General features: G+C 35.9%; 2 protein-coding genes across 2 annotated transcripts; both read right to left on the minus strand.

Moving 5' to 3' along the window:
• Positions 1–1,488: 1,488 nt before the first annotated feature.
• On the minus strand, positions 1,489–14,949 carry LOC113815646 (sec1 family domain-containing protein 2). Its single transcript, XM_027367675.2, has 13 exons — positions 14,810–14,949; positions 12,569–12,765; positions 12,197–12,430; positions 10,887–11,064; positions 8,702–8,883; positions 7,774–7,946; positions 7,204–7,330; positions 5,184–5,327; positions 4,406–4,531; positions 3,148–3,340; positions 2,930–3,032; positions 2,400–2,555; positions 1,489–2,257 (listed from the first exon to the last, which is right to left on the minus strand). Exons 2-13 carry the CDS (start codon positions 12,746–12,748, stop codon positions 2,038–2,040), a joined length of 2,016 nt encoding a protein of 671 aa, XP_027223476.1. The 5' UTR covers positions 12,749–12,765; positions 14,810–14,949; the 3' UTR covers positions 1,489–2,037.
• On the minus strand, positions 14,859–20,309 carry LOC113804245 (uncharacterized). The gene is made up of 4 exons (XM_070116106.1): positions 19,529–20,309; positions 16,919–17,178; positions 16,545–16,702; positions 14,859–15,015 (listed from the first exon to the last, which is right to left on the minus strand). Exons 1-4 carry the CDS (start codon positions 20,307–20,309, stop codon positions 14,859–14,861), a joined length of 1,356 nt encoding a protein of 451 aa, XP_069972207.1.
• Positions 20,310–22,500: the final 2,191 nt, after the last annotated feature.

The raw sequence follows: 22,500 nt of genomic DNA on the forward strand, positions 1-22,500 counted from the left end.
AATTTTACAGTAAAGTTGTTTAAATAAGTGTGTGTGTGTGTGTGTGTGCAATATACATATATGTGTATATACATATACATGAAAAGGTGTGTATACATGTATATATGTATGTATGTATATATATGTATATATATACATATATCTATGATATACATATATATACATATGCATAAACATTATATATGTTTATTATACATATATATACATATATTCATGTATGTATATTATATATACATTTTATATATAAGTATTTACATATATTTATACACACACACCGCACACACACATATATACGTATATATGAATATATATATGAAAAAATATATTATATACATACATAAATATGTGTGTGCCTATTATACATACAAATACATATATACACATTATACATAATAATACATGTATGTGTGTGTGTGTGTATACATATATAAATATATATATACATATTGTCAATGATACATCAAAGGCCGGATGATTCCCCCTTTCGCACCTCTGTCCCCGGCAGCTGCCTTCCTCCTTCAGCAGACGCAGGTGTTCACTGTACTTTCTCTTTTGGCACTTTTGTGACGTAAGCAAGGAGTATTCCACACACACATTTCTCACTGTGGCCGTTTTCATTTTCATTTTTGTGTACAGGTTACTGTGTTTATGCTTGTGTTCATATATATATATATATATATATATATATATATATATATATATATATATATATATATATATATATATATATATATATATATATATATATCGCTCAAAATGCAATTTAAGAGGCACCGCTGCAAAATGGTGACATATGTACCTACGCCCGCTATATTTAATGGGAATGCAAGAATTCAAACCCTGCCCAGTCACCTCTACTCTGTCATAACCTTCCATAGCACCCTCGATCATCTTCCCAATCCATTTCGGGTGTGCATGTACACACACACACACAGGCGCTCACACACACACACACACACACAGGCGCTCACACACACACACACACACACACACACACACACACACACACACATACCACCTATATATTATTGCAATTTTTGTTTGTATGATGTCAACCTAAACTTTAATGAGTCAGTAACATTAAAAAAAAAAAAAAAAAAAAAAAGTACAACAACAAGAGTTGGCCGTGTTGGGTTTCTTTCCACAGGCATTTTGTCATCTTTGGCATGCAAACGTTCAACTTTACATTGAAAAAATCAATCTGCTTTATAAACTACTCTACAACTAAACTCTAAACTAAACTAAACGTATAGTTAAAACTATCAGGACTACAAAAGAAGCTCTCTGTGCAAAAGCAAAATCTGTGATGGTTTCTGATCCAGGCTTTTTTTATTTTCAAAATGCAAAAATTTGAAGCAGTGGATCTTAGAAGCAACAAATAAAATTGGTGTGGCCTTACAGATGATGCTACCATATACAGAAGGTAGTAGCTTATTGTTAAAGGATCCAGAAGAAAATGGATTACAAAGGATTATAAAACAGAATACATGAGTTTTTTTCTTTATTTAACATAATATGAAACAGTCCTTAATGTATATTCTATCCCTGTCAATGCCCAAAATCTTGTAAACAATAGACAAAATATAAACAGTATAATCTATGTACAAAGCCAGCACGATATAGAACACATTCAGTTGTTTTATCTTTACTGAAGGAAAGAAGAATAAACTTCAGAATATCAGGTAAAAATAAAGGGAATGTTATTTTTTCAATAAAGGTTCATATACATGGTACAATAAAGACACTTAGACAATAAGGTGTATACATTATGTATGAATTAAATTCATATATATCATAGCTACACAAATTGTAAATAACAAGCTAAACAGTGTAAATATTGTTTCAGTATATATCTTCTCTAGTTACATCTAACATTACAATACTGAAGAGACCAGATTTTGGTTGCACCACAACCACTCCCTATTCAGTTAACTGAAATAAATAACAAAATAATTTTTTAAAGTTTTTAATGTAAAACCCTAGCTTGAGCACATTTTGAATGCACGCCCATCAGGACACAAATGCTATGTCTTGACCTTATAGATTTTGTATGAATGGTGAGGGTTTCAAGGCTCTGGCAATGGTGTCAGAGGGATGTGCAAGGTGTGACGAGGCCAGGAGCACTTCACAGGGAGGGCCAACTTCCTCCACCCTCTGCTTAATCTCCCGCACCTCTCCAGCTGTGACTCCACCAATCACGTACACAATGATTGCTGGGGCATCTCTCGGCATGGGTTTACTCACATTCACAAAAAGGCTGAAAAAATATTAAGAGACTTTGTTCAAGATCAACAGACACATGTCCTTGCGATCCATTTTTAATATCTTCACATAATTTTCACAATCACAAAATGAATGAAACAAGACCTCTGTTTTTCTTTGCCTTGCTTTTTGCTTACCTGAAGCCAGTTTTTATCAGATCTTTGAAGCCTGCAGATCTGTATTCAATGTCTGAGATTTCCGTCTGAGGAGCAGTTAGGGAATCATGCACCAATTTCTGAAGCAAACCTTGACATGAAGCTGGCTGGGCAGCATCTCCTGGGATGTGGAGATTTCTGAAAAATAATAATAATTATAAAGACTGGTAAAAGTTTTCTCATATCTCATTCTTTGAGCTTTCTATAATGTAAAAATAGAGTTGTGGCTGGATTTACAGTGGGTCATGGGGCTTACCACCTTGTGGTGGAGGCAGATGAAAAAAAAAAATCATTATTGTCAGCCATTTGGAGTCTAATATATCTTCCTAATATAAAATCATAAAGAAGCAATATCACACATCATCAAATGTGCTTACTTGTATACACATTTTTTTTTTCTTTTTTTCTTTTTGTAAGATCCATGGTTAATATCCTTTTCTGCAAAGCTGACCCATTTCTATTACAGAAGCAAAGCAAAATATGTAGTACAGTAATAAAGTCATATTTCTTACTTGTAATTTTTCAGGTGATCCCTGGCAGTGGCTATGGCATGCAACTGGCTAGCAATATTTTGAGAAGCTTTTAGAGCACTCACTTCATCTACATCTTCCCCAACTGGAAAAAAAATCATGGGATTATTCAACACAATCCAAATATTACACAAACACAATTGAAAATAGAATTTTAAAGTACATCATCACACAAATTTTGTGCACCATAATCCACTCACTGATTTCCAACAGGGTGTCCGACAGATCCAACTTATCCTCAACAATAGCTTGAGACAGGAGGTTGGTGAGTGCATATTCATCTCTCTGAGAAAACACTGATGACCCTCCAAGCGACGTGGCATACACCATCAGGGTCAGAACGTCATCTAGGGAGACACCATGAGTGCCACGGGTTTTCAGAAGCTGCAAAATCTGAAAGGCCAAGAAATTCTTGTTTGTGCAGTCATCACTTTTCAGCTGCTGTTTTTATTACTTTTTATCTGGCTATATTTATAAATAAATGCCTGCCTGCCTGCCTGCCCATGTCTGTGTCTGTTTCTATCTTTATTTCCTTCCATGTCTCAATTGATACTACTCTCTGCCTTTCTGTCAGTCTGCTTTGTCTGTGCCTGCCTGCCTGCCTGCCTGCCTGCCTGCCTGCCTGCCTGCCTGCCTGCCTGCCTGCCTGCCTGCCTGCCTGCCTGCCTGCCTGCCTGCCTGCCTGCCTGCCTGCCTGCCTGCCTGCCTGCCTGCCTGCCTGCCTGCCTGCCTGCCTGCCTGCCTGCCTGCCTGCCTGCCTGCCTGCCTGCCTGCCTGCCTGCCTGCCTGCCTGCCTGCCTGCCTGCCTGCCTGCCTGCCTGCCTGCCTGCCTGCCTGCCTGCCTGCCTGCCTGCCTGCCTGCCTGCCTGCCTGCCTGCCTGCCTGCCTGCCTGCCTGCCTGCCTGCCTGCCTGCCTGCCTGCCTGCCTGCCTGCCTGCCTGCCTGCCTGCCTGCCTGCCTCTCTCTCTCTCCTTTCTCCTTCTCTCTCCCCCCTTTCTGCTTCTCTCTCCCCCCTTTCTCCTTCTCTCTCCCCCCTTTCTCCTTCTCTCTCCCCCCTTTCTCCTTCTCCCTCCCCCCCTTTCTCCTTCTCCCTCCCCCCCTATCTCCTTCACCCTCCCACGTTTCCCCTTCTCCCTCCACCATTTCCCCCTCTCCCTCCCCCGTTTCCCCTTCTCCCTCCCCCGTTTCCCCTTCTCCCTCCCCCGTTTCCCCTTCTCCCTCCCCCGTTTCCCCTTCTCCCTCCCCCGTTTCCCCTTCTCCCTCCCTCGTTTCCCCTTCTCCCTCCCCCGTTTCCTCTTCTCCCTCCCCCGTGCTATTTGCCTCTGAGTAACTCTCCGCTAAACAGACTTGATTATTTTTTCTTACATTTACATAGCTTTAAACATCCTTCTTAAAACACAGGAGAAACACAGCCAGAACATGTATAGCATAACTTTGCTGTACATGTCCAAGTCTCACCTGTGTAAACGGAGGAGTCTCTTCAGGGTCACCGATGGACTGCAACAGAAGCTTCTGAAGGCTTAGGAGTTGGTCGAGATGCTCATGCCGTTCATCCGAGAGTGCCTCCACGACACCAAGTCCTTGCTGAAGTAGTGATATGGGAGTTGAGTAGGGAAAAGAAAAAATGAGACAAAAAAAACATAATTGAAATAAAGGAAAGGAGTAGGGTAAAGGTGAGAGGATTGAAAGAAAGGAAAGGATAAGGAGAAAGGGGAGATGAGAGAAAAGATGGGTTGAGAGGAGAAGAGGAAGGAGAGAGAAGAAAGGAGAGAGAAGAAAGATGAGAGAAAAGATGGAGTTGAAGAAGGAGAATGGGAGGAGGAAAGAATGGAAAGGATGGAAGCAGTACGGATAAATGGGAGATGAGAAGAAAGGTGGGAAAGAGAAAGGACAGGAAAATAGGAAAAGAAGATGATGTGGGTGCAAGAAGAAGGGGCCGAAAAAAAAAGATTAGGAAGAAAGTGTGAGAGGGATTGAGAGAGAAAGGGATAAGTGGGTAGTTATAGGTATAAGGAGGAAAAAGGATAGGAGGAGGAAGGGAAAAGGGGGATATAAAGGATGAAAGGAAGAGGAAATGGAAAGAAAGAGAAGAGAAAATGAAAAGATGAGGTAAAAAACATGGATAAAAAGATAAAAAAACGTCTTTAAATACAAGTAAAATAAATCTAAAGTTCAACAGATCAAGCCTTACAAACATTTCACTTTTCCTTGCAGGCTTACAGCATCTAATACATACCTGTAACAGACTGGCATGCTCCGAGAATGCCTCAACATCTGACGCGAATGTCTGGATATTCTTCTTCAAATTTCCAATAGTCATTTTCCCTTCCTTGTCTATTTCCCCTGATCCTGCTTCCTTTCTGTTGGCTGCCTGCAAGACCTGAGAGGAGAGAGGGGGAAATAAAATATAGGAAAAACAAAGAAAAGAAATAATTATATAAGGAGGAGGAGGAGGAGGAGGAAAAGAAGGAGGAAGAGGAGGAGGAAGAGGAGGAGGAACAGGAGGAGGAGGAGGAGGAGGAGGAGGAGGAGGAGGAGGAGGAGGAGGAAGAGGAGGAGGAGGAGGAGGAGGAGGAGGAGGAGGAGGAGGAGGAGGAGGAGGAGGGGGGGAAGGCCAAGGGGGAGGAAGAGGAGGAGGGGGAGGAGGAAGAGGAGAAGGAGGAGGAGGAGGAGGAGGACGAACAGGAGGGGGAGGAGAAGGAACAAGAACAGGAGGGGGAGGAGGAGGAGGAGGAGGAGGAGGAGGAGGAGGAGGAGGAGGAGGAGGAGGAGGAGGAGGAGGAGGAGGAGGAGGGGAAGGCCAAGGGGGAGGGAGAGGAGGAGGGAGAGGAGGAGGGGGAGGAGGAGGAGGAGGAGGAGGAAGAGAAGGGGGAGGAGGAAAAGTAAGAGGGAGAGGTGGAGGATGAAGAAGAGGAAGAAAAGGACGGGGAGGGGAGGAGGAGGAGGAGGAGGAGGAGGAGGAGGAGGAGGAGGAGGAGGAGGAGGAGGAGGAGGAGGAGGAGGAGGAGGAAGAGAAGGGGGAGGAGGAAAAGTAAGAGGGAGAGGTGGAGGACGAAGAAGAGGAAGAAAAGGACGGGGAGGGGAGGAGGAGGAAAAGAAAGAAGAGGAGGAGGATGAGGAGGAAAAGAAAATGGAGGAGGAGGAGGAGGAGGAGGAGGAGGAGGAGGAGGAGGAAGCGGAGGAGGAAGCGGAGGAGGAAGCGGAGGAGGAGGGGGAGGAGGAGGGGGAGGAGGTGGCGGAGGAGGACGTGAAGGGGGAGGAGGAGGAGGAGGAAAAGAAGTAGGAGGAGGAGGAAAAGAAAATGGAGGAGGAGGAGGAGGAGGAGGAGGAGGAGGAGGAGGAGGAGGAGGAAAAAGAAGGAAGAAGGAGAAGCAGGAGAAAGAAAAAGAGGAGAAAAGGAGGAGGAGGAGGAGGAGGAGGAGGAGGAGGAGGAGGAGGGGGAAGAGAGGAGGACGAGGAGGAGGTGGAGGTGGAGGAGGAGGAGGAGGAGGAGGAGGAGGAGGAGGAGGAGGCCGGTGGAGCAGGAGGAGGAGGAGGACAAGGAGGAGGAGGAGGAGGAGGAGGAGGAGGAGGAAAAAGAAAGAAGAAGAAGGAGAAGCAGGAGAAAGAAAAAGAGGAGAAAAGGAGAAGGAGGAGGAGGAGAAAGAAAGAGAAGGAGAAGAAGAAAAAGGGGTAGAAGGAGGAGATGAAGGAGAAATAGAAAGAGAAAGAGAAGAAGAAAAAGGAGAAGAAAAAGGGGTAGAAGGAGAAGATGAAGGAGAAATCAAAAGAGAAAGAGAAGAAGAAAAGGAGAAGAAAAAGGAGCAAAGGGAACAATTGTATCATTATCAACACTATGATGGTAATGCACTGCAATAATACAATAAATTTGACTTATATCACAACAATTATCATAATCTTAAATAAAAGGGAAATGTGAGATCCCTTTTTCATTAATTGTCAAGAGTTAATTGAACCATTTCCTTTATTTTTACTGCCGTAAACTATTTGAAAAATACAATTGCCATTGCATGCCTTCACAGCAGATGCAATAACAACAAACATAGGAGGGCCACATTATATATATATATATATATATATATATATATATATATATATATATATATATATATATATATATATATATATATATATATATATATATATATATATATATATATATATATATATATTTCTATTTGAATTGTGCTTTTCTCAAGATGTCAAAATGAAAGCTCTCCATCCCCACACAAAAATTTAAAGTTTAAGTATCCTACATGTTTGTTGAGAAGACCTAGAGCTTCTTTTCTGGAGGACAAAACTAATGCTGACAGAACTTCCTTCGCTTTCTTCTCATTGCCTTGAGGCGCAAGACAGCCTGGGATTAGCGTCCATTCGGATGATCTGCCAAAAAAACAAAAAAAAAAAAAGACTTAGGGTTTGTATGAAAAAACTTTAGTGGTGATGGCAGTGATGACAGTGAGGGTAATGGTGGTGCTACTAGTGATAGTGATGATGATGGTGATGGTGATGATGGTCATGGTGGTGATGGTGATGGTGATAACAATAATAATAATAATAAGAAGAAGAAGAACAAAAAGAAAAAAATGAAATAAAATGAGAACTAGAAGCAATCAGAGGGGACATACCTCCACCAAGGACAATAGAATCACTGATGCAATAAAAATATTCACACAAAGATTAACAAACAAACAAACTTAATAACCAACACTACTATACAGCACTATCAGTGACACCAATAAAAACAATATTCATGATCTCCACACTGTCAATATACAAAGGGATAACTGTAGGCTCCAATCCCCCTTCAAGAGCCTGGCACTCACGAATGCACTTGGCAGAGCGGAGCCATGCTGACGGCAGAGTCCAGGTGATGGCCAAAGAGCCTGGGCAGGAGGCACAGGATCCGCTCCATCAGAGTGTCACTGGAGAAAATGGAAGCTGCCGCAAGGTCTAAAGTTCTGTCCACTAAGACAATGGATACTTTATTTGCAGCATTCTGTAAAAAAGGAGAATATAAAGAAATGGCACTGGCTCCTGAGAGAAGTTGAGTGAACACTGAGCATGATTTTATTTCAACAATTCCATAAAAAGAGAAAATGCTGCAAATAGCACTAAAAATATTGCAGATATATTATAAAAAGGTATAAAAGAGAGTGACAATATAAAAGCCACCTGTATTTGATACAGATTACCGTATAATATATGTAGGAAATAGCTACATTAACCTACTGGTGCTGAATAATCATCCTGTCAACTATTGCTTTCTTTAGAGAAATTTCTTTGCACAGTGACAGTTCCACAAGTGCTAAGCTACCAAGGATCCAATTAGTAGGATAACATGCCATCAGCTGATTTCCCCTTTTCCTTGTGCTTCCCAAAATAACATTTGTTCCTAATGCTATTAAAGATGAGGATACTATTATTGTTATTGACATTATGATTATCATAATGTTACTAACAATACTAATAGCAAAAAAATGATAATAATAAATAAAAGAATATTTCAAAAAGTAAAGTACAATTGTGAAGAAGTGAGCTACGTAGGGCAAGTGATTAAGCACTTGTGGAGCCTTTTCTGTGTAAAGGCAACCAATAAACAAAGGGACAAAGTGGACATGGCATGTATTCTTGCCATCCTGTCAACACTGGGTTCATTTAATATTATGTACATACTATACTAAACACTAACATAGAATAAAAAACATAGCACTACTGTAATGACACAGAATAACACATAGTCAATCTAATTACCTTTCTCCTCTGCCGAGCTGGACCGAAGGAGTCCAATTCCGAGCCAATGATGCGTGCTGTGTGACCGACAGAAAAGATTTCATCCCTGGCATTCATCCCCTGCATTAGGCTATGGATGCACACCACAAATTGCCGGATCATAATACGCATTTCAAATGGCAAGTGATGAAACTCCACATCAGCTGAAAGAGGAATTAAGAAAAATTGTTGAAAAGTATCCAGTTTCCCATGTAGAAAATGATGCTTATGGCCTCAATGTTCCTTTTGCCAAACAAAACATATCTATAGATAACAGATCAAGCACATAATTTGGGCACCAGACATACTCTGGAGAAAAATACACCTTGTGAATGAAAACCTTCAATTAATTTCTCAAAGTTATTAGATAAAGGATAACAAAATATAAATATTACTTTGAAAAAAATATTACACAAAATTCAGACATAATCAATAATTTGCCTAACATAAGGACCCTCAATCCACCAAGGGTTTGTCCTAATGCCATCAGAGGAGTTCGGTTTATCCTCGATGGGTTACCACAAAAAAGGCACTGGAGATCACAAGATAATCAAAAGTACTCATTTTAGTCATAACTTCCTACCACTTCTTTCTTCTCTGTCTCAAGCATCAATAAGGAAGAGCCTAATCAAGACTGTCCAAACCTCCAAGGTATTGTAGAGGTGCATCAATCAATATATCTATATATATTATGATTATCTTAAACTTAACTCTTGAGTGTAGTCTGAACTCACTGCCCTGGTCTTCTGCAACTATCAACACTCTGGATAAAGATATGTCTTCAATCTCACAAATACCACTTCAACATCACATATTGCTCTATATGATGTTCAAGAAATAGAGAAGAAAACGCACTGGAAACAATAACATATACCACCTTCAAAACCTTGATTATTAGGTAATAAGATGCAGTCAGCACTGAGATTCAGCTTTATCCCTCAGCTCATCTATTCACCCAATGGAAAGATAGAGCCCAATACAGACCAGTTCCATCCTCCCAAAGAATATACAAAGATCAAATAAAATAGCAATATTCAAGGATAAAAACAATTAAAAGTTAAGAATATGCAACATCAGACTTGAATGAACTCATTACCATTATATAGTACATTAGTTATTAGCTATAAATGATACTATCTTATTACAAATGATGAACTCCAAGGTAAATGAACCTATGAATACAATTGAGTATACACCTTTGCTTAGTACAACTACATACTACACAATAAGCATTGCCAAAAAGACTCAAAGATATCTCTTTGTATCACTAATATGTGTATGAAAAAAGCAGATCAAAAGCTGTGGTTCCCTATCTTTCCCAGCAGCCCACATGAACAACTCTACATTCTTTATGGCCCATCAAACATGCCACCCATTGGATCCAGCTGCCTCAGTGCCCACATACAGCTCAAATTCTGGGCAGTAATCCACTGTTTTCCTTGCACAGACTGAAAATCATCTCTCTAGGTAGTCAGCAACTCTGTGCAATAACAATAAGTTACATTTTTTTGTTTGTGATCACTGATCATAACAGGCAGGAATAGATTCCTGAGCATGGAAATATTCTCCTCCTAGCAACCAGCACCTTTCCAGTCATGGTGTAAATGTCCACTGAGTCTAATCATCCTCCAAAAACTTTGTACACTGGTGGCGAGTACTAGTGGCAAGACATTTTCCATTTCCAAATCTATTGGTTAAGTTCTAAAATGCAACAAAATGCATTGCTTAGTCTTATGTAAACTTAACTGTATATTACTGAACAGAAACAGAGGGGAAGTGGAGGATGAATGGTTAGCATCACACCAGAGATAAAGTCAACAACCCTGTGTTCCGGTAAAATGTCAATTTGCAATTTTTCACTTCTGTGTTTTTAACTGCACCTACAAAAATAAACAGGCAGTAAAGTCTGGTCTTGTTTCATCTACCTTTGCTATAAAAAAATTTCTATGCACCTAAGAAAATATCCACACCCCAGTTTAAACTTTTAGCTGTCATGTCAAAATGTTTCAACAGCTTTGAAACACATCATGATAAGTGATCAAGGAATTGATATATGCATACATCTGGGTTACTAACAATGACAGTGCCATGTATAAGTGAAGCAAGCCTATCCTGTGAGGCATATTTCCAGGTAAAGGAAGGCAGAGAATAAGAGGAAACAGCTTACCTAAACTCTCTACCAGCTTCACTCTTTCTCCTTTGGTTTGTGCTTGCTGCAGCTTAGCCAGTCTTGCAACATCTGTGTTGAGTAATGGATAGAGATCAGCAAAGGGCGGCATGAAGAAGAGGCTTTCCGAGTATGGTACCACCACAAGGGGAATGTAGAAAATCTCCACAGTGTAATTCTGAAAGCAAATTTGTTAATAGAATATTGAACTAGTAAAGATTACACTTATTAATACTAGTAGCAATAAAGGCAATAGCTACACAGAATGTAACAATTAAAAACATTTAATACATTCCACTGTTTTTGACTTTCATATTCACAAATTGCTAGCTTACTTTATTTCATGCAGCATCAACCAAAAGATTTCTTTTGAAAGCACACTCAGAATTACCTACTTTTTAAAAATATAATTTGATGACTGTATACTTGGTTTTATAAAAACACATTCTGGATAGTGTTGCGGGATCAATAAAGAAATTTTTTCTAGCCTTATCTCTCTTCCATGCATAGTATTATAAATGGTATTATAATCTTAATCCTCATATAACTATAGTAAATAACATTGAAATACCATTATTTCTTGTGATGGTTTGACCATATGGTATGACCATGATATACTTGATCTATAATTTCTGCATCTGTTAATTAGAAAACAAACTGGAAAGAAGAACTACTGACTGATGGTAGAGTTCTTCTACATTGGATATTGCTATACTATTCATGAAGCTTCAAGTCTTATAAAACACATTTCATCAGGATACCCACCATAGAAATTGCAAGACATGCCTTACAATCAAAGTTACCACCATTACAGCAAAGGATATGACTACAAACAAGAGATTAAAATGTCTGTAATTCCATAATAACTAGAAAAGTATTTGAAATTCACTTATTTTGGTAAACTTTTACTCATACTGAAATATTTACATCATGATACAAAGGCAACCATTAATTACCAACTCTCAAATAGTTAAAATTGGTCCCATAACATAGAGGAACAGGCATACTACATTGCGAGATGATACTGTAGAGTGGCAATGCTTTTCCAACCAAACTCTAACCCCATTATGCTGATGTTAGCATACCAATACTCAGTTACAGCTGTCAACTGAGAGGGCACAACCATGCACAAAGCCAGGTCCTCGCAATCACAAAGCCAGTGCTCTACCACTGAGTTTCGCCACCTCCGACTATTAACCCTAACTAAAGCTGATGCCTGGGCTCTAGTGTTCCATTTACACCATGTACCATAATGGTGGTAATATTACTAAGAATGCAGTGCTACACATACAAAATATTCATTTAAATACCATATTTCCCATCCATCCTAAGATGGTCTGTTCAAGCTGATTCATCAAAACTCCTTCATCAGTCTCTCTTCCCCCATATCTGGCATACGCATGGACATTAGGGTGTCCTGCTGTGATAACAACACAGTACTCGAAGTTTGAGGAATGGATGATGTCCTGGAGGATCTTTGCTGTTATGTCCACAACAGCAGTTCCCAGCATAAAAACTGCTTTCACATCACCTTTGTTACCACACTGTAGAATAAAATGAGGTGTTGAGTGCCAGCAAAATATTAGATATTCCATTAATATTATATGATGGAATAATCACTATTAGACCACATATGATACAAAATTATATTACTTATATACAGGCATACAAATAGACCTTACCTCAAAAGATGAAAATTCTTTAACATTCTTGGCACCAGCATCAACTAAGCGGGCAAGACCCCCATTCCAATGGAGACATTCTGCTGATGCGTTATCGACAAACACAACAGCATTTTTCACTTTCTTACATGCCTCCGCCCACCAAGCCTCGGATACATGCACAGCGCTTGCAAACTGCATTGTAGCAAGCTCTGGTGCTGAAAGAAAAGCTTTCTTGAAGTACAGAAATACAAGATGTGCCCCTTGCTCCATGTTATTTTCAATTCCTATAGTATTATAAACATGGTGAAGACTCCTTATTCATCCCACATATAACAAATTCTAATAATTAGCCAAGATTAATAAATCATCCTTATAAATTTTCATCATCCATTTTGAAATTACCCAAATGGGAAGAGAATGTCCCCCAAAAGTAATGTTTATTATCTCCCTTTTGTATTCTGCATTGTCATATACCTTTGATCATTCTCAGATCTGGTTTTACGTTACACTTTCAATAAACAGTAAGGTGACATTTTAGAGCACAATTCTAATCAAAAGAATATAAAAAGCATGGCAGCAACACACATCCCTCTTTTCCTTGCATCCGCAACAAAGCATTCAATCATGCCTACACTTCACAGGCCTTGTAATTAACAGAAAACCATCTTCATGAAAGGTCAGTGCTTTGAAGTATTACTTGTTAAAACATTTTGCAAATTACAATCTTTTATGCCAGGTATATAGATTGGCATTGAGTTGATGACTCTTTATTTGAATGGTCTATGGAGAGAATTGAAAATATCAAAGTGAAAGTGAATGCCAATGTGCCAATCAAGGATGCATACAATTCTACTACACCAGAGATCTCCTGCAAAGCATTACATGGTTTCCACAAAGGCTCAGTTCTGTTAACAACTGAGTCCTGATACAATATTGATAAACTCTGTTACAATATCAATCCTTTTTTCATGATGGGTGTTCAAAAAAGAATTGTCAAATTTCTGCGCAATTGTAGACAAAGTGATATTAGTAGTTTTTGGTCTTATGTCCGCCGCTCCTACATCAACAATTTTGATATCGTTGGATTCCTAGCACTGTCCACAATGCAAATATATAGATTTTATTGCGCAGAAACCCCGCTATAGCGACAAACTTGGCCCCGATAGCAGGGGATAGCATGAAAGGTTCCAGGGAAAATGCGGGGTTAAATAACACTAATAACATAACCCTAAATGAAAATAACGATGATAATTCACATAACTTTCCCATTGAGACCCCTGCCAAGGAAACAAAGAATCCACCACTACTAGTAATACAGGTCCATACCATACCTGTTTTGAACGTGTATCTCGTTGCTTCCAGAAGAATGGAAATTATGCCATATTATTTTGGTTATGAACACGGATCTCATGGTTCCAGAGGACGGGAAACTTGACCTTGAGGCTATGTTCTTATGCAATAAATGGCGACATAATCACTTCAGTAACTATATGGGATAATAACTGCCCTCTATTGGCTGACTCTGATATACGTGAGATACACGTTCAAAACAGGTATGGTATGGACCTGCCTGCCGCCGTCGCATTCGGTACTCAGCCATAGCCGCCATGACGGCCAAATGGGGAGGGTGCTCCTACTCCAAAATGGACTTTACGCGCAAGGTCGCCACCAGCTGACGTGCTTCTGCCACAGCCTCCTCCATCAGAGAAGAGCCTGCAGCATCTATCAGCTCCATCTAGTTTGTGTGCACTCTATCCTGCCGTGAATACGAGGTGGATGCTTTGTTTGCTCAGCAGGGGTTGGGGGGCGGTAGCCAGGAATCCAACGATACCAAAATCATTGATGTAGAGCAGTGGACGTATGATAGAAAATTACCATGATATTTTCCACGCATGAAAATGTAATATTCCCTGCACACATAAAATACTCTACAGTCTGGGGCTCTATGTGTAATCCAGACCGTTTCTCGCGCTCCCAAGTCCCGATCTTTTTCCAGCTGCAATGACACACTTTTTCATGGTTTGCGCCAATTCACAACAATATTTATCTCAAAATATGCCAGTCCTTAAAAGTCGAATTATTGGAAACTCGCCCATTCATTATTTGTAATTTTCGACGATACGGCAGTTTAGTACAATCTATCCAAAACATTTTTGCACGTGAAAAACAGCATTGCTCACTACTTATAAAACTAACAACTCTTAATTCGTATTTGACAAAGCCTGTTGCAATATAAGGTAAAAATTCAATTTCACATACCGTTTTGAGTGGTTCCGATCAGCTGTTCTTCTTCTTCTTCTTTCTTCTTTTATAGGGTTTTAGACCATTTTTTTAGTCTATATTCCCTGGATCCTTTCTTGCGGTTTTTCTTTATCTTCAGATAATATCTATTATTCTTGATCTTTGTAGAAATATCTTTGTATGTCTTAAGATGTAATACTTCTTCACAGGATGTTGATTTGCTCCTGTAATTAATAAATTTAAGTCAGGGTTTTGTATTTCTATTTTGTTCAATGCTTGTATTAATTTTGTTCTGTATGAATTAAATCTTGGACATTGTAATATTAAGTGTTCTGGCGTTTCTTCTTGGTTACTACACCATCGGCACATAGGGTCTGCTTCTATTTTTAGTTTGTGTAAATGTTTTTTAAGTCTTGTGTGTTTTGTCATAAGTCTTGCAATGGTCACATCTATTTTTCTGTTTTGTGATCTTGTCCATGGTTGTGGGTTGTGATCTTTGATTAGATAATTTTTTGTGTTTAGTATTTCTTTTAAACTGTCTTTCCAGTTTTCTTGTTTTTTCATTTTTATTTCTCTTATTGTGTTTGTTGAATTTTGCGTCATGGTTATGGGATCTCTAATTTCATGAGCTTTTTTTGCTGCTTTGTCTGCAATTTCGTTTCCTTTTATATTTTTATGTGAAGGAATCCACTGTATTTTTATTTGTTGCTTTTGTGTGTTTAGTAATAGTAGCAATGATTGTATTTCATATGTTATATGTTTATATTTTCTTGGTTTGTAGTTTTTTATTGTTTGTATGGAAGCTTGTGAGTCTGTTAATATTACTGTTTTCTGTAATTTATTGTTGTTTATATAAATTAGTGCTTGTTTTATTGCAAATAATTCTGCCTCTATTATTTCTGTATTGTTTGGCAATTTCCATAAGGTTGTAATGTTTTTATTTTGTATATATATGGCAGCTGTTGTTGAGACTGGTTCTTTTATTTTTGATCCGTCTGTGTAAATTTTTTGGTAATTTTGGTATATTGTATTTTCTATGTAGTGAAAATGTTGTTGTATCATTTGATGTGGTGTGTTTTTATTCATGTTTTCCATGAAGTTTGTTTCTATGTCTTTTATGATGTCAGACCATGGAGGGATTGGGGAAATATTAGGGACTGTGTCTACTTTTAGTTTTACTTTCCATTTCTTACATGTTTCTATAACTTTATATAGAAGTGTTTTTTTGTCTTTGTTCGGTTTGAAGTTTTCTATGCATTTTATGGATAATTGTTTTATTGGTAGATGGTTTTCTTTTTCTAAATTTTTAATCAATTGAATGCATTCTAATTCTTTTATCCTATTTGTTATTGGCATTTGACTTGTTAAAGTTTGCAGTGCTATTATTGGAGTTGATCTGAGGGATCCTGTGGCAATTCTTAGTGCATAGTTTTGAATTTGTTCTAATTTTTTAGATTCATTTTTGTTTATTCCACTATATATTGTTACTCCGTATTCTATAATTGGTTTTATATATATATTAAAGAATTTTGTCAATGTCTCTCTGTTTGCTCCCCAACTCAGTGAGGTTAATTTTTTCATAATATTCATCCTATTCATCGATTTTGTTTTTACATATTCGACGTGTTTTTTCCATGTTAATTTGGGGGCATCGAATATCATACCTAATATCTTATGAATATTTGTGTATTCTAGTTCTTCGTTTCCTATTTTTATTATTGGATTTTGTTCTAGTTTTTTATTTGTGAAGCACATTACTTTACTCTTGGTTGGATTTATTTTAAGTTTCCATTTCTCTGCCCATTCTTTTATTTTGTTTAGACTTTGTTCTAAATTATTTTTTGCTTCTACTAGATTCTCGTTTGATGTTATTAGGGTTATATCATCAGCATAGATTACTTTATCAGTTTCCTTTGGGAGTTTTATGTCTGACATTACTAAGTTAAATAAGGTTGGGCTGATTGGAGATCCTTGTGGGACTCCATTTAATATTTTTCCGACAGCTGATTTTTTTTCTCCGATTTTAATTTGAAAAGTTCTATTGCATAGGAAATTGTTTATCCATCTTATTATTTTGCCGCTTAATCCTATGTTTTTTGCTTTTATAAGGATAGTTTCATGATTTACTGAGTCAAATGCTTTTTCTATATCGAGACATGTTATTAGGGCATATTTTTTTTCTTTAATTGCTTCTCTGATTTTCATTTCGATTATCTGTATTGCATCTATTGTGTTTCGATTATGTCTAAAGCCTATTAGGTCTTCATCTAGCTTATTTTTCTCTATCCACCAGTTTAATCTTCTTGTAATTATGTTTTCAAAAATTTTGCCTATGCATGGTGTTCTACTAATAAATCTATATGAGTTGGTTTTGGATGGGTCTTTATCTGATTTGTAAATTGGATTAATTATTGCTGTTTTTAGTTCTTGTGGGTAATTTCCTAATTCCCAATATTTATTAAAGTTTGTTAAAATTATTTCTATTATTTTGGGGGGGGCATTTTTGTAGAATTCATATGTTATACAATCTGGCCCATATGCTTTCCCATTTTTTGTATTCCTTATAGCGTATGCTAATTCTTCTAATGTTATGTCTTTATTTATATCATCGTCATTGTTACTATTTAATATTTCTTCTTTTTCTGTTCTTGTTAATAGTTTTTCTGTTTGTCTACTGGTTATGTTTTCATATTCTTTCCTAAATAGTTCTAGTTTTTTTGATATTTGGGTGACTGGGAAATTATTATATATCAGGGGGTAGTTACTTTTTGTTATTTTTCCTGTTTGTTTTTTTATGAAATTCCATATTTTTTTTGTGGGGGTTTTAAAGTCTATAGAGATGCAAAATTTTTCCCATGAATTCCTTTTTTCTATTTCAATGACATGTTTTGCTTCTGTTACTAGTTTTTTATAATTTAGTCTGTTCTCTATGCTTGGTCTTTTCCTCCATTTATTATATGCCTTATTTCTTCTTTTTATTATTTCATTACATTTGCTATTCCACCATGGTTTATTTGGTTTATTATTTATTGTTTTATTACTGTATTTGAAAAATTTCTCTCCCGTTTTTTTTAACAGTTCTAACAATGTTTCCATCGTCTCTATATTTACATTTATTTTGTTTAGTTCTAAAATGTATCTCTGCCATCCTTCTTCTGTGAAATTCCACTTTCTTTCTAAGTTTATTGAGTTTATTTGATAATTGTCTTCTTTTATGATTATTGGAAGGTGGTCGCTAGCTAAGTGTGGGCCTGTTGTAATTTCAAAATGATTTATCGTCGGTGATCCCAAAACCAGGTCTAATGTAGATTCTTTATTCGTTATTGGGTCTACTCTGGTTATTTGTCCTTTTGGTGTTAGGAGTATAATATTATTTTGGTTTATCAATTTGACTAAACTTTTTCCTGTTACATTATTTAATTTATTGTTATTTGTGTTCCAATTTGGATGATGTGCGTTGAAGTCGCCTATTATTAATTTTGGGTCTTGTAGTTGATCATAATAGTATTGAAATTCTTCTTCTCTAATATTATTACAAGGATTATATATTAATATCGTATTTAGCCATTTTTCTTTATATTGGATTTTTACACCTAGTATTTCTATCCTATGTTGGTACATATCATTTAAATTTAGTTTTTTAAATTGCACGTCTTTCCTAATGCCTAAAATTAACCCTCCACCAATTTGATTCTTTCTGTCTTTTCTAATTATATCATAATTATTTATTTTAAAATTATCTTTATCTTTTAACCAAGTTTCGCATAATGCGATTACACCTGGGTTTTCTTTATAGATTAAATAATCTAATTCTGATTTTTTTCTATGGATAGAATGGGCATTCCATAGAATTATTTTATTCATTTATTAATCTAATTATTTGTTTTAAAATTGGGGTAAAATCTTTTGTTGTTTCAATTATTATTTCTAAAAAGGATTTCTTTGAATTTATATTGTTTATCAAATTTGTTATTGCATTGATTATAGTTTTTGTGGTAGTTACCCAGTTTGAATTCTCTTTATCTTCTTCTTCTTCTTCTTCTTTTTTGTTTTTTCCCTTTTGTTTTTCAGTGTATGTGTTTGGCACGGGTGATGGGTGATGGTGTATTTGGGTTAAAGGAGTAGTTCTTGAGTTTGGATGATGGGAGTGGGTTATTGGTGTGGGTAAAGTCCATGTTACTGGCGATTGTTCTGTATTTGTATTTTTTGGTTTGTTTGTGTGGTTTGGTGGTTTTACTGGTTCTGTTTTATTTTGTTGTTTATTTGTTTCTGGTGTTAATTTGAACTGGATTGGGTTTCTCTCTGTGTTTTGTATTTTTTGTCTTGGAGGTGTTCTCTGTCCTGGTGTTACATTTTGTGTTGATGTTATTGCTTGTGCATAGCTCTGTGGTGTACTCTGGTTTTGGTTTTGATTTGTGTTTCTGGGATTTGTGTTACTCTGTGGTGTATGTTTTGTTTTTGTTATTTTTGTGCTGTCTTGTTTGGATTCTTTGTCTTTGTTGTTATGATTTGTGGTTTGTTCTGATTTTGGTTTTAGTTGTTGTAGTTTTTTCTTTATATCTGGGTTATTTGGTGTAAAATTTTGTTTGTTGATTTCTTGTGCTTTTTTGTGTATGTCACATTCATTGCTGTTTGGTGTATGTTTTTCATCACAAAAGAAACAATATTGGTCATTCATACAATTTTTAAATTCGTGATTAATACTGCTACATCTACTACATCTTTTTTTATTTTTACAGGTTAAGATCCCATGACCATATCTCAAACAGTTATAACATTTCGGGATTGGGAAGGTATATTGCTGTGTCTTATAGGATGTGTGTCCAATTATAACTCTCTCTGGTAGTGGTCCTTTAAATGTAATTCTTAATGATTTTGTTGGAGTCCATTTTTCAATTTTGTTTTTATCAGTGTTGATTTTATTAATTCTTATTACATCTTGGATGTGTGAGATTTCATTTATAGTTCTTATCTTTTCTTTTATTGTTTTCATATCCAGTTCTGGTTCAACTGGATATATAGTTGCGTAAGTGCAATCTGTATTAATACTTGATGTAGGCTGTTTACAAGTTATTTCCCATGGTCCAAGTTTTTTTATTTCTGTTAGTGGTCTTATTTTTTTTAAGTCTTCTATTTCAAATCTTATTGCCTTCCCAATCCCTAGGACTCTGAGTGTGTCTTCAATGATATATTTATGAAATTCTGATTTGTTGATTGCGTTAGTCAATTTAATTGGATTATTGAAATTTGAAGTTAATGATTCCCCTGATAGTTGTATTAGTATTACATCTCTGTTCATCATGCCTACTTGATTTCTGGGTTCGGTGTTGTTGCTTCCTACTGGTTGAAACTGTATGAAGTTCCTTCCGGCTTCTTCGTTCCGGTGTTGCTTGGACGGTGGATTTGTTTCTGTATCACTGTCACTGTTTTTACGTCTTCTATTATTTAAAGTTTCATAGTCCATTTGTTGGGCTTTTCCAGGACTTTTTCCTGGGTCTGGAATGTTTTTAGCGTCCATATATACACTAAAATTTTCTCTCTTTTATGTTTAACCGGTATAGATGTTATCACTATGGCGGTTCAAACGATTCTCGATCAGCTGTTCAATGTTTACACTTGAAGGATACGTTGACGTAAGAGATCAAAACTATAAACTTATATAGACCTAAATTAGAATGCTCTTATTTTTGTATTATTCATCAGTAAATGTGTATTTTTAACAATCTAAAACTTATAAAGTCTATTGATCATCGAGATTCCTGAGGATCCCCTATATAAAGCCATTTTCAATGGTGGGATTTCTGCTCATGTTCCTTTCAGTTAATACATAATAATAATAATAGTCAATAATAATAATTATAATAATAATAATAATAATAATAATAATAATAATAATAATATAATATAATATAATAATATAATAATATAATAATAATAATATAATATAATAATATAATAATATAATAATATAATATAAATATAATAATATAATAATATAATATAATAATATAATAATATAATAATAATAATAATAATAATAATAATAATTATAATAATAATTATAATTATAATTAATAATAATAATAATAATAACAGTTAATAGTTTTCTATATTGTTATATTGAATATTAATCTGCCTTGTGCTAGAATTCATTACTTCAAATTTTCCGTTTTCTACTGTTTCTTTTTACTTTTGTTGTATCTTGGTTAACATTCAGTAGGAAATCATGTATATATATATATATATATATATATATATATATATATATATATATATATATATATATATATACATATATATATACATGTATATATATATATATATATATATATATATATATATATATGTGTGTGTGTGTGTGTGTGTGTGTGTGTGTGTGTGTGTGTGTGTGTGTGTGTGTGTGTGTGCGTGCGTGTGACACACAGGGTCGAAGCCTCAACATAGCACTCTTCATTTCAACTGCTCAGGCATTTGTCAAAGTTTTATCACAGTTTTTACCGATTTCAATTCGTTCTATTGCCAGGATTTTGTTAAAGATTGCTGCGAATGGAGCATTTGCGATTTAAAATTCTTGGGGTTTCTGGATTTCCTAAGAATTTCTTAAGGGTTTTTGGATTTTTTTCTTCGGATTTCCAGGTAGAGAGTACGAGATTTCCGAAGTGAATTGCCTCTCGTTCGTTCGTTCGTTCGTGTGTGTGTGTGTGTGTGTGTGTGTGTGTGTGTGTGTGTGTGTGTGTGTGTGTGTGTGTGTGATACCACTTCATTTATTATTAATGTTTTCTTTATTGCCATCATTAACGTTATTACCTCCGCCATGGAGGTTGTTTTTCATAGCGTTGGTTAGTTAGAAGGATAACTCAAAGAGTTATAAACAATCTTTTATTAAATTTCAACCAAAGGTTTATCTTAGCCCAACTTAGAAGCCATTAAATGTTGTTGATCCGGACCCTGATCCGGATCCAGGAATTATTAAAGAGGTTCATTAGCATTGCGAGAACAAGGACGTCACTTATGGACTTGGTTAAGAGGTGATTTTAATGCAATTCTTGTTTTCTTGTTTTGTTTGTTTTTTTAATTACATCAGTGACCCTATTGCCTTGACGTAGATATGCGCTCTCTCAGTGCTTCTAGTTATTATTACTGCTATTATCATTATAATTATCATTTTTACTATTACTATCATTATTGTTATTATCATTATCATTATTATTATTTTTATTAGTATTATTATTATCAATATCATTACTGTTGTTGTTATTGTCATTATTATTACTGTTACTATTATCATCATTGCCGTTATTATCATTGTTATCATCATTAATATTATTATTGTTGTTGCTGTTATCACTATTATTATCATTATTATTATAATTCTTATTGTTTTTATCATTACTATTATCATTATCATAATTATTACTATCATTATCATTGTCATCATCTTTATCATCTCTATTATTATCATTATCATTGTGATTTTCATTTTCATCATTGCCATTGTTATCATTATTATTATTGTTGTTATCATTAATATCATTGTTATTACTATCTTTTCTTCTTATTATTATTATCATCATCATTACCATTATAATCATTGTTATTATTGTTACTATTATTATTGTTATTATTATTATTATCATTACTATTATAATTATTGTTATTATTATTACTATTATTATTGTTATTATTATCATTGTTGTTGTTGTTATTAT

Source organism: Penaeus vannamei, chromosome 38 (assembly GCF_042767895.1).
Source record: "Penaeus vannamei isolate JL-2024 chromosome 38, ASM4276789v1, whole genome shotgun sequence".
NCBI lineage: Eukaryota > Metazoa > Arthropoda > Malacostraca > Decapoda > Penaeidae > Penaeus > Penaeus vannamei.

Excerpts from the sequence above, each read along its gene's own strand:
- LOC113815646 (XM_027367675.2), bottom strand. The coding sequence starts at position 12,748 with ATGCAGTTTGCAAGCGCTGTGCATGTATCCGAGGCTTGGTGGGCGGAG. Across the intron at positions 11,065-12,196 it reads TAGGATGGATGGGAAATATG|AATTACACTGTGGAGATTTT; the intron begins GTATTTAAATGA and ends ATTTGCTTTCAG. Across the intron at positions 2,258-2,399 it reads CTGATAAAAACTGGCTTCAG|CCTTTTTGTGAATGTGAGTA; the intron begins GTAAGCAAAAAG and ends ATATTTTTTCAG.
- LOC113804245 (XM_070116106.1), bottom strand. The coding sequence starts at position 20,309 with ATGGACGCTAAAAACATTCCAGACCCAGGAAAAAGTCCTGGAAAAGCC. Across the intron at positions 17,179-19,528 it reads TGGTCATGGGATCTTAACCT|ATAAAGACCCATCCAAAACC; the intron begins GTAAAAATAAAA and ends TTTACAAATCAG. Across the intron at positions 15,016-16,544 it reads CCAACCAAGAGTAAAGTAAT|GAGCAAATCAACATCCTGTG; the intron begins GTGCTTCACAAA and ends TATTAATTACAG.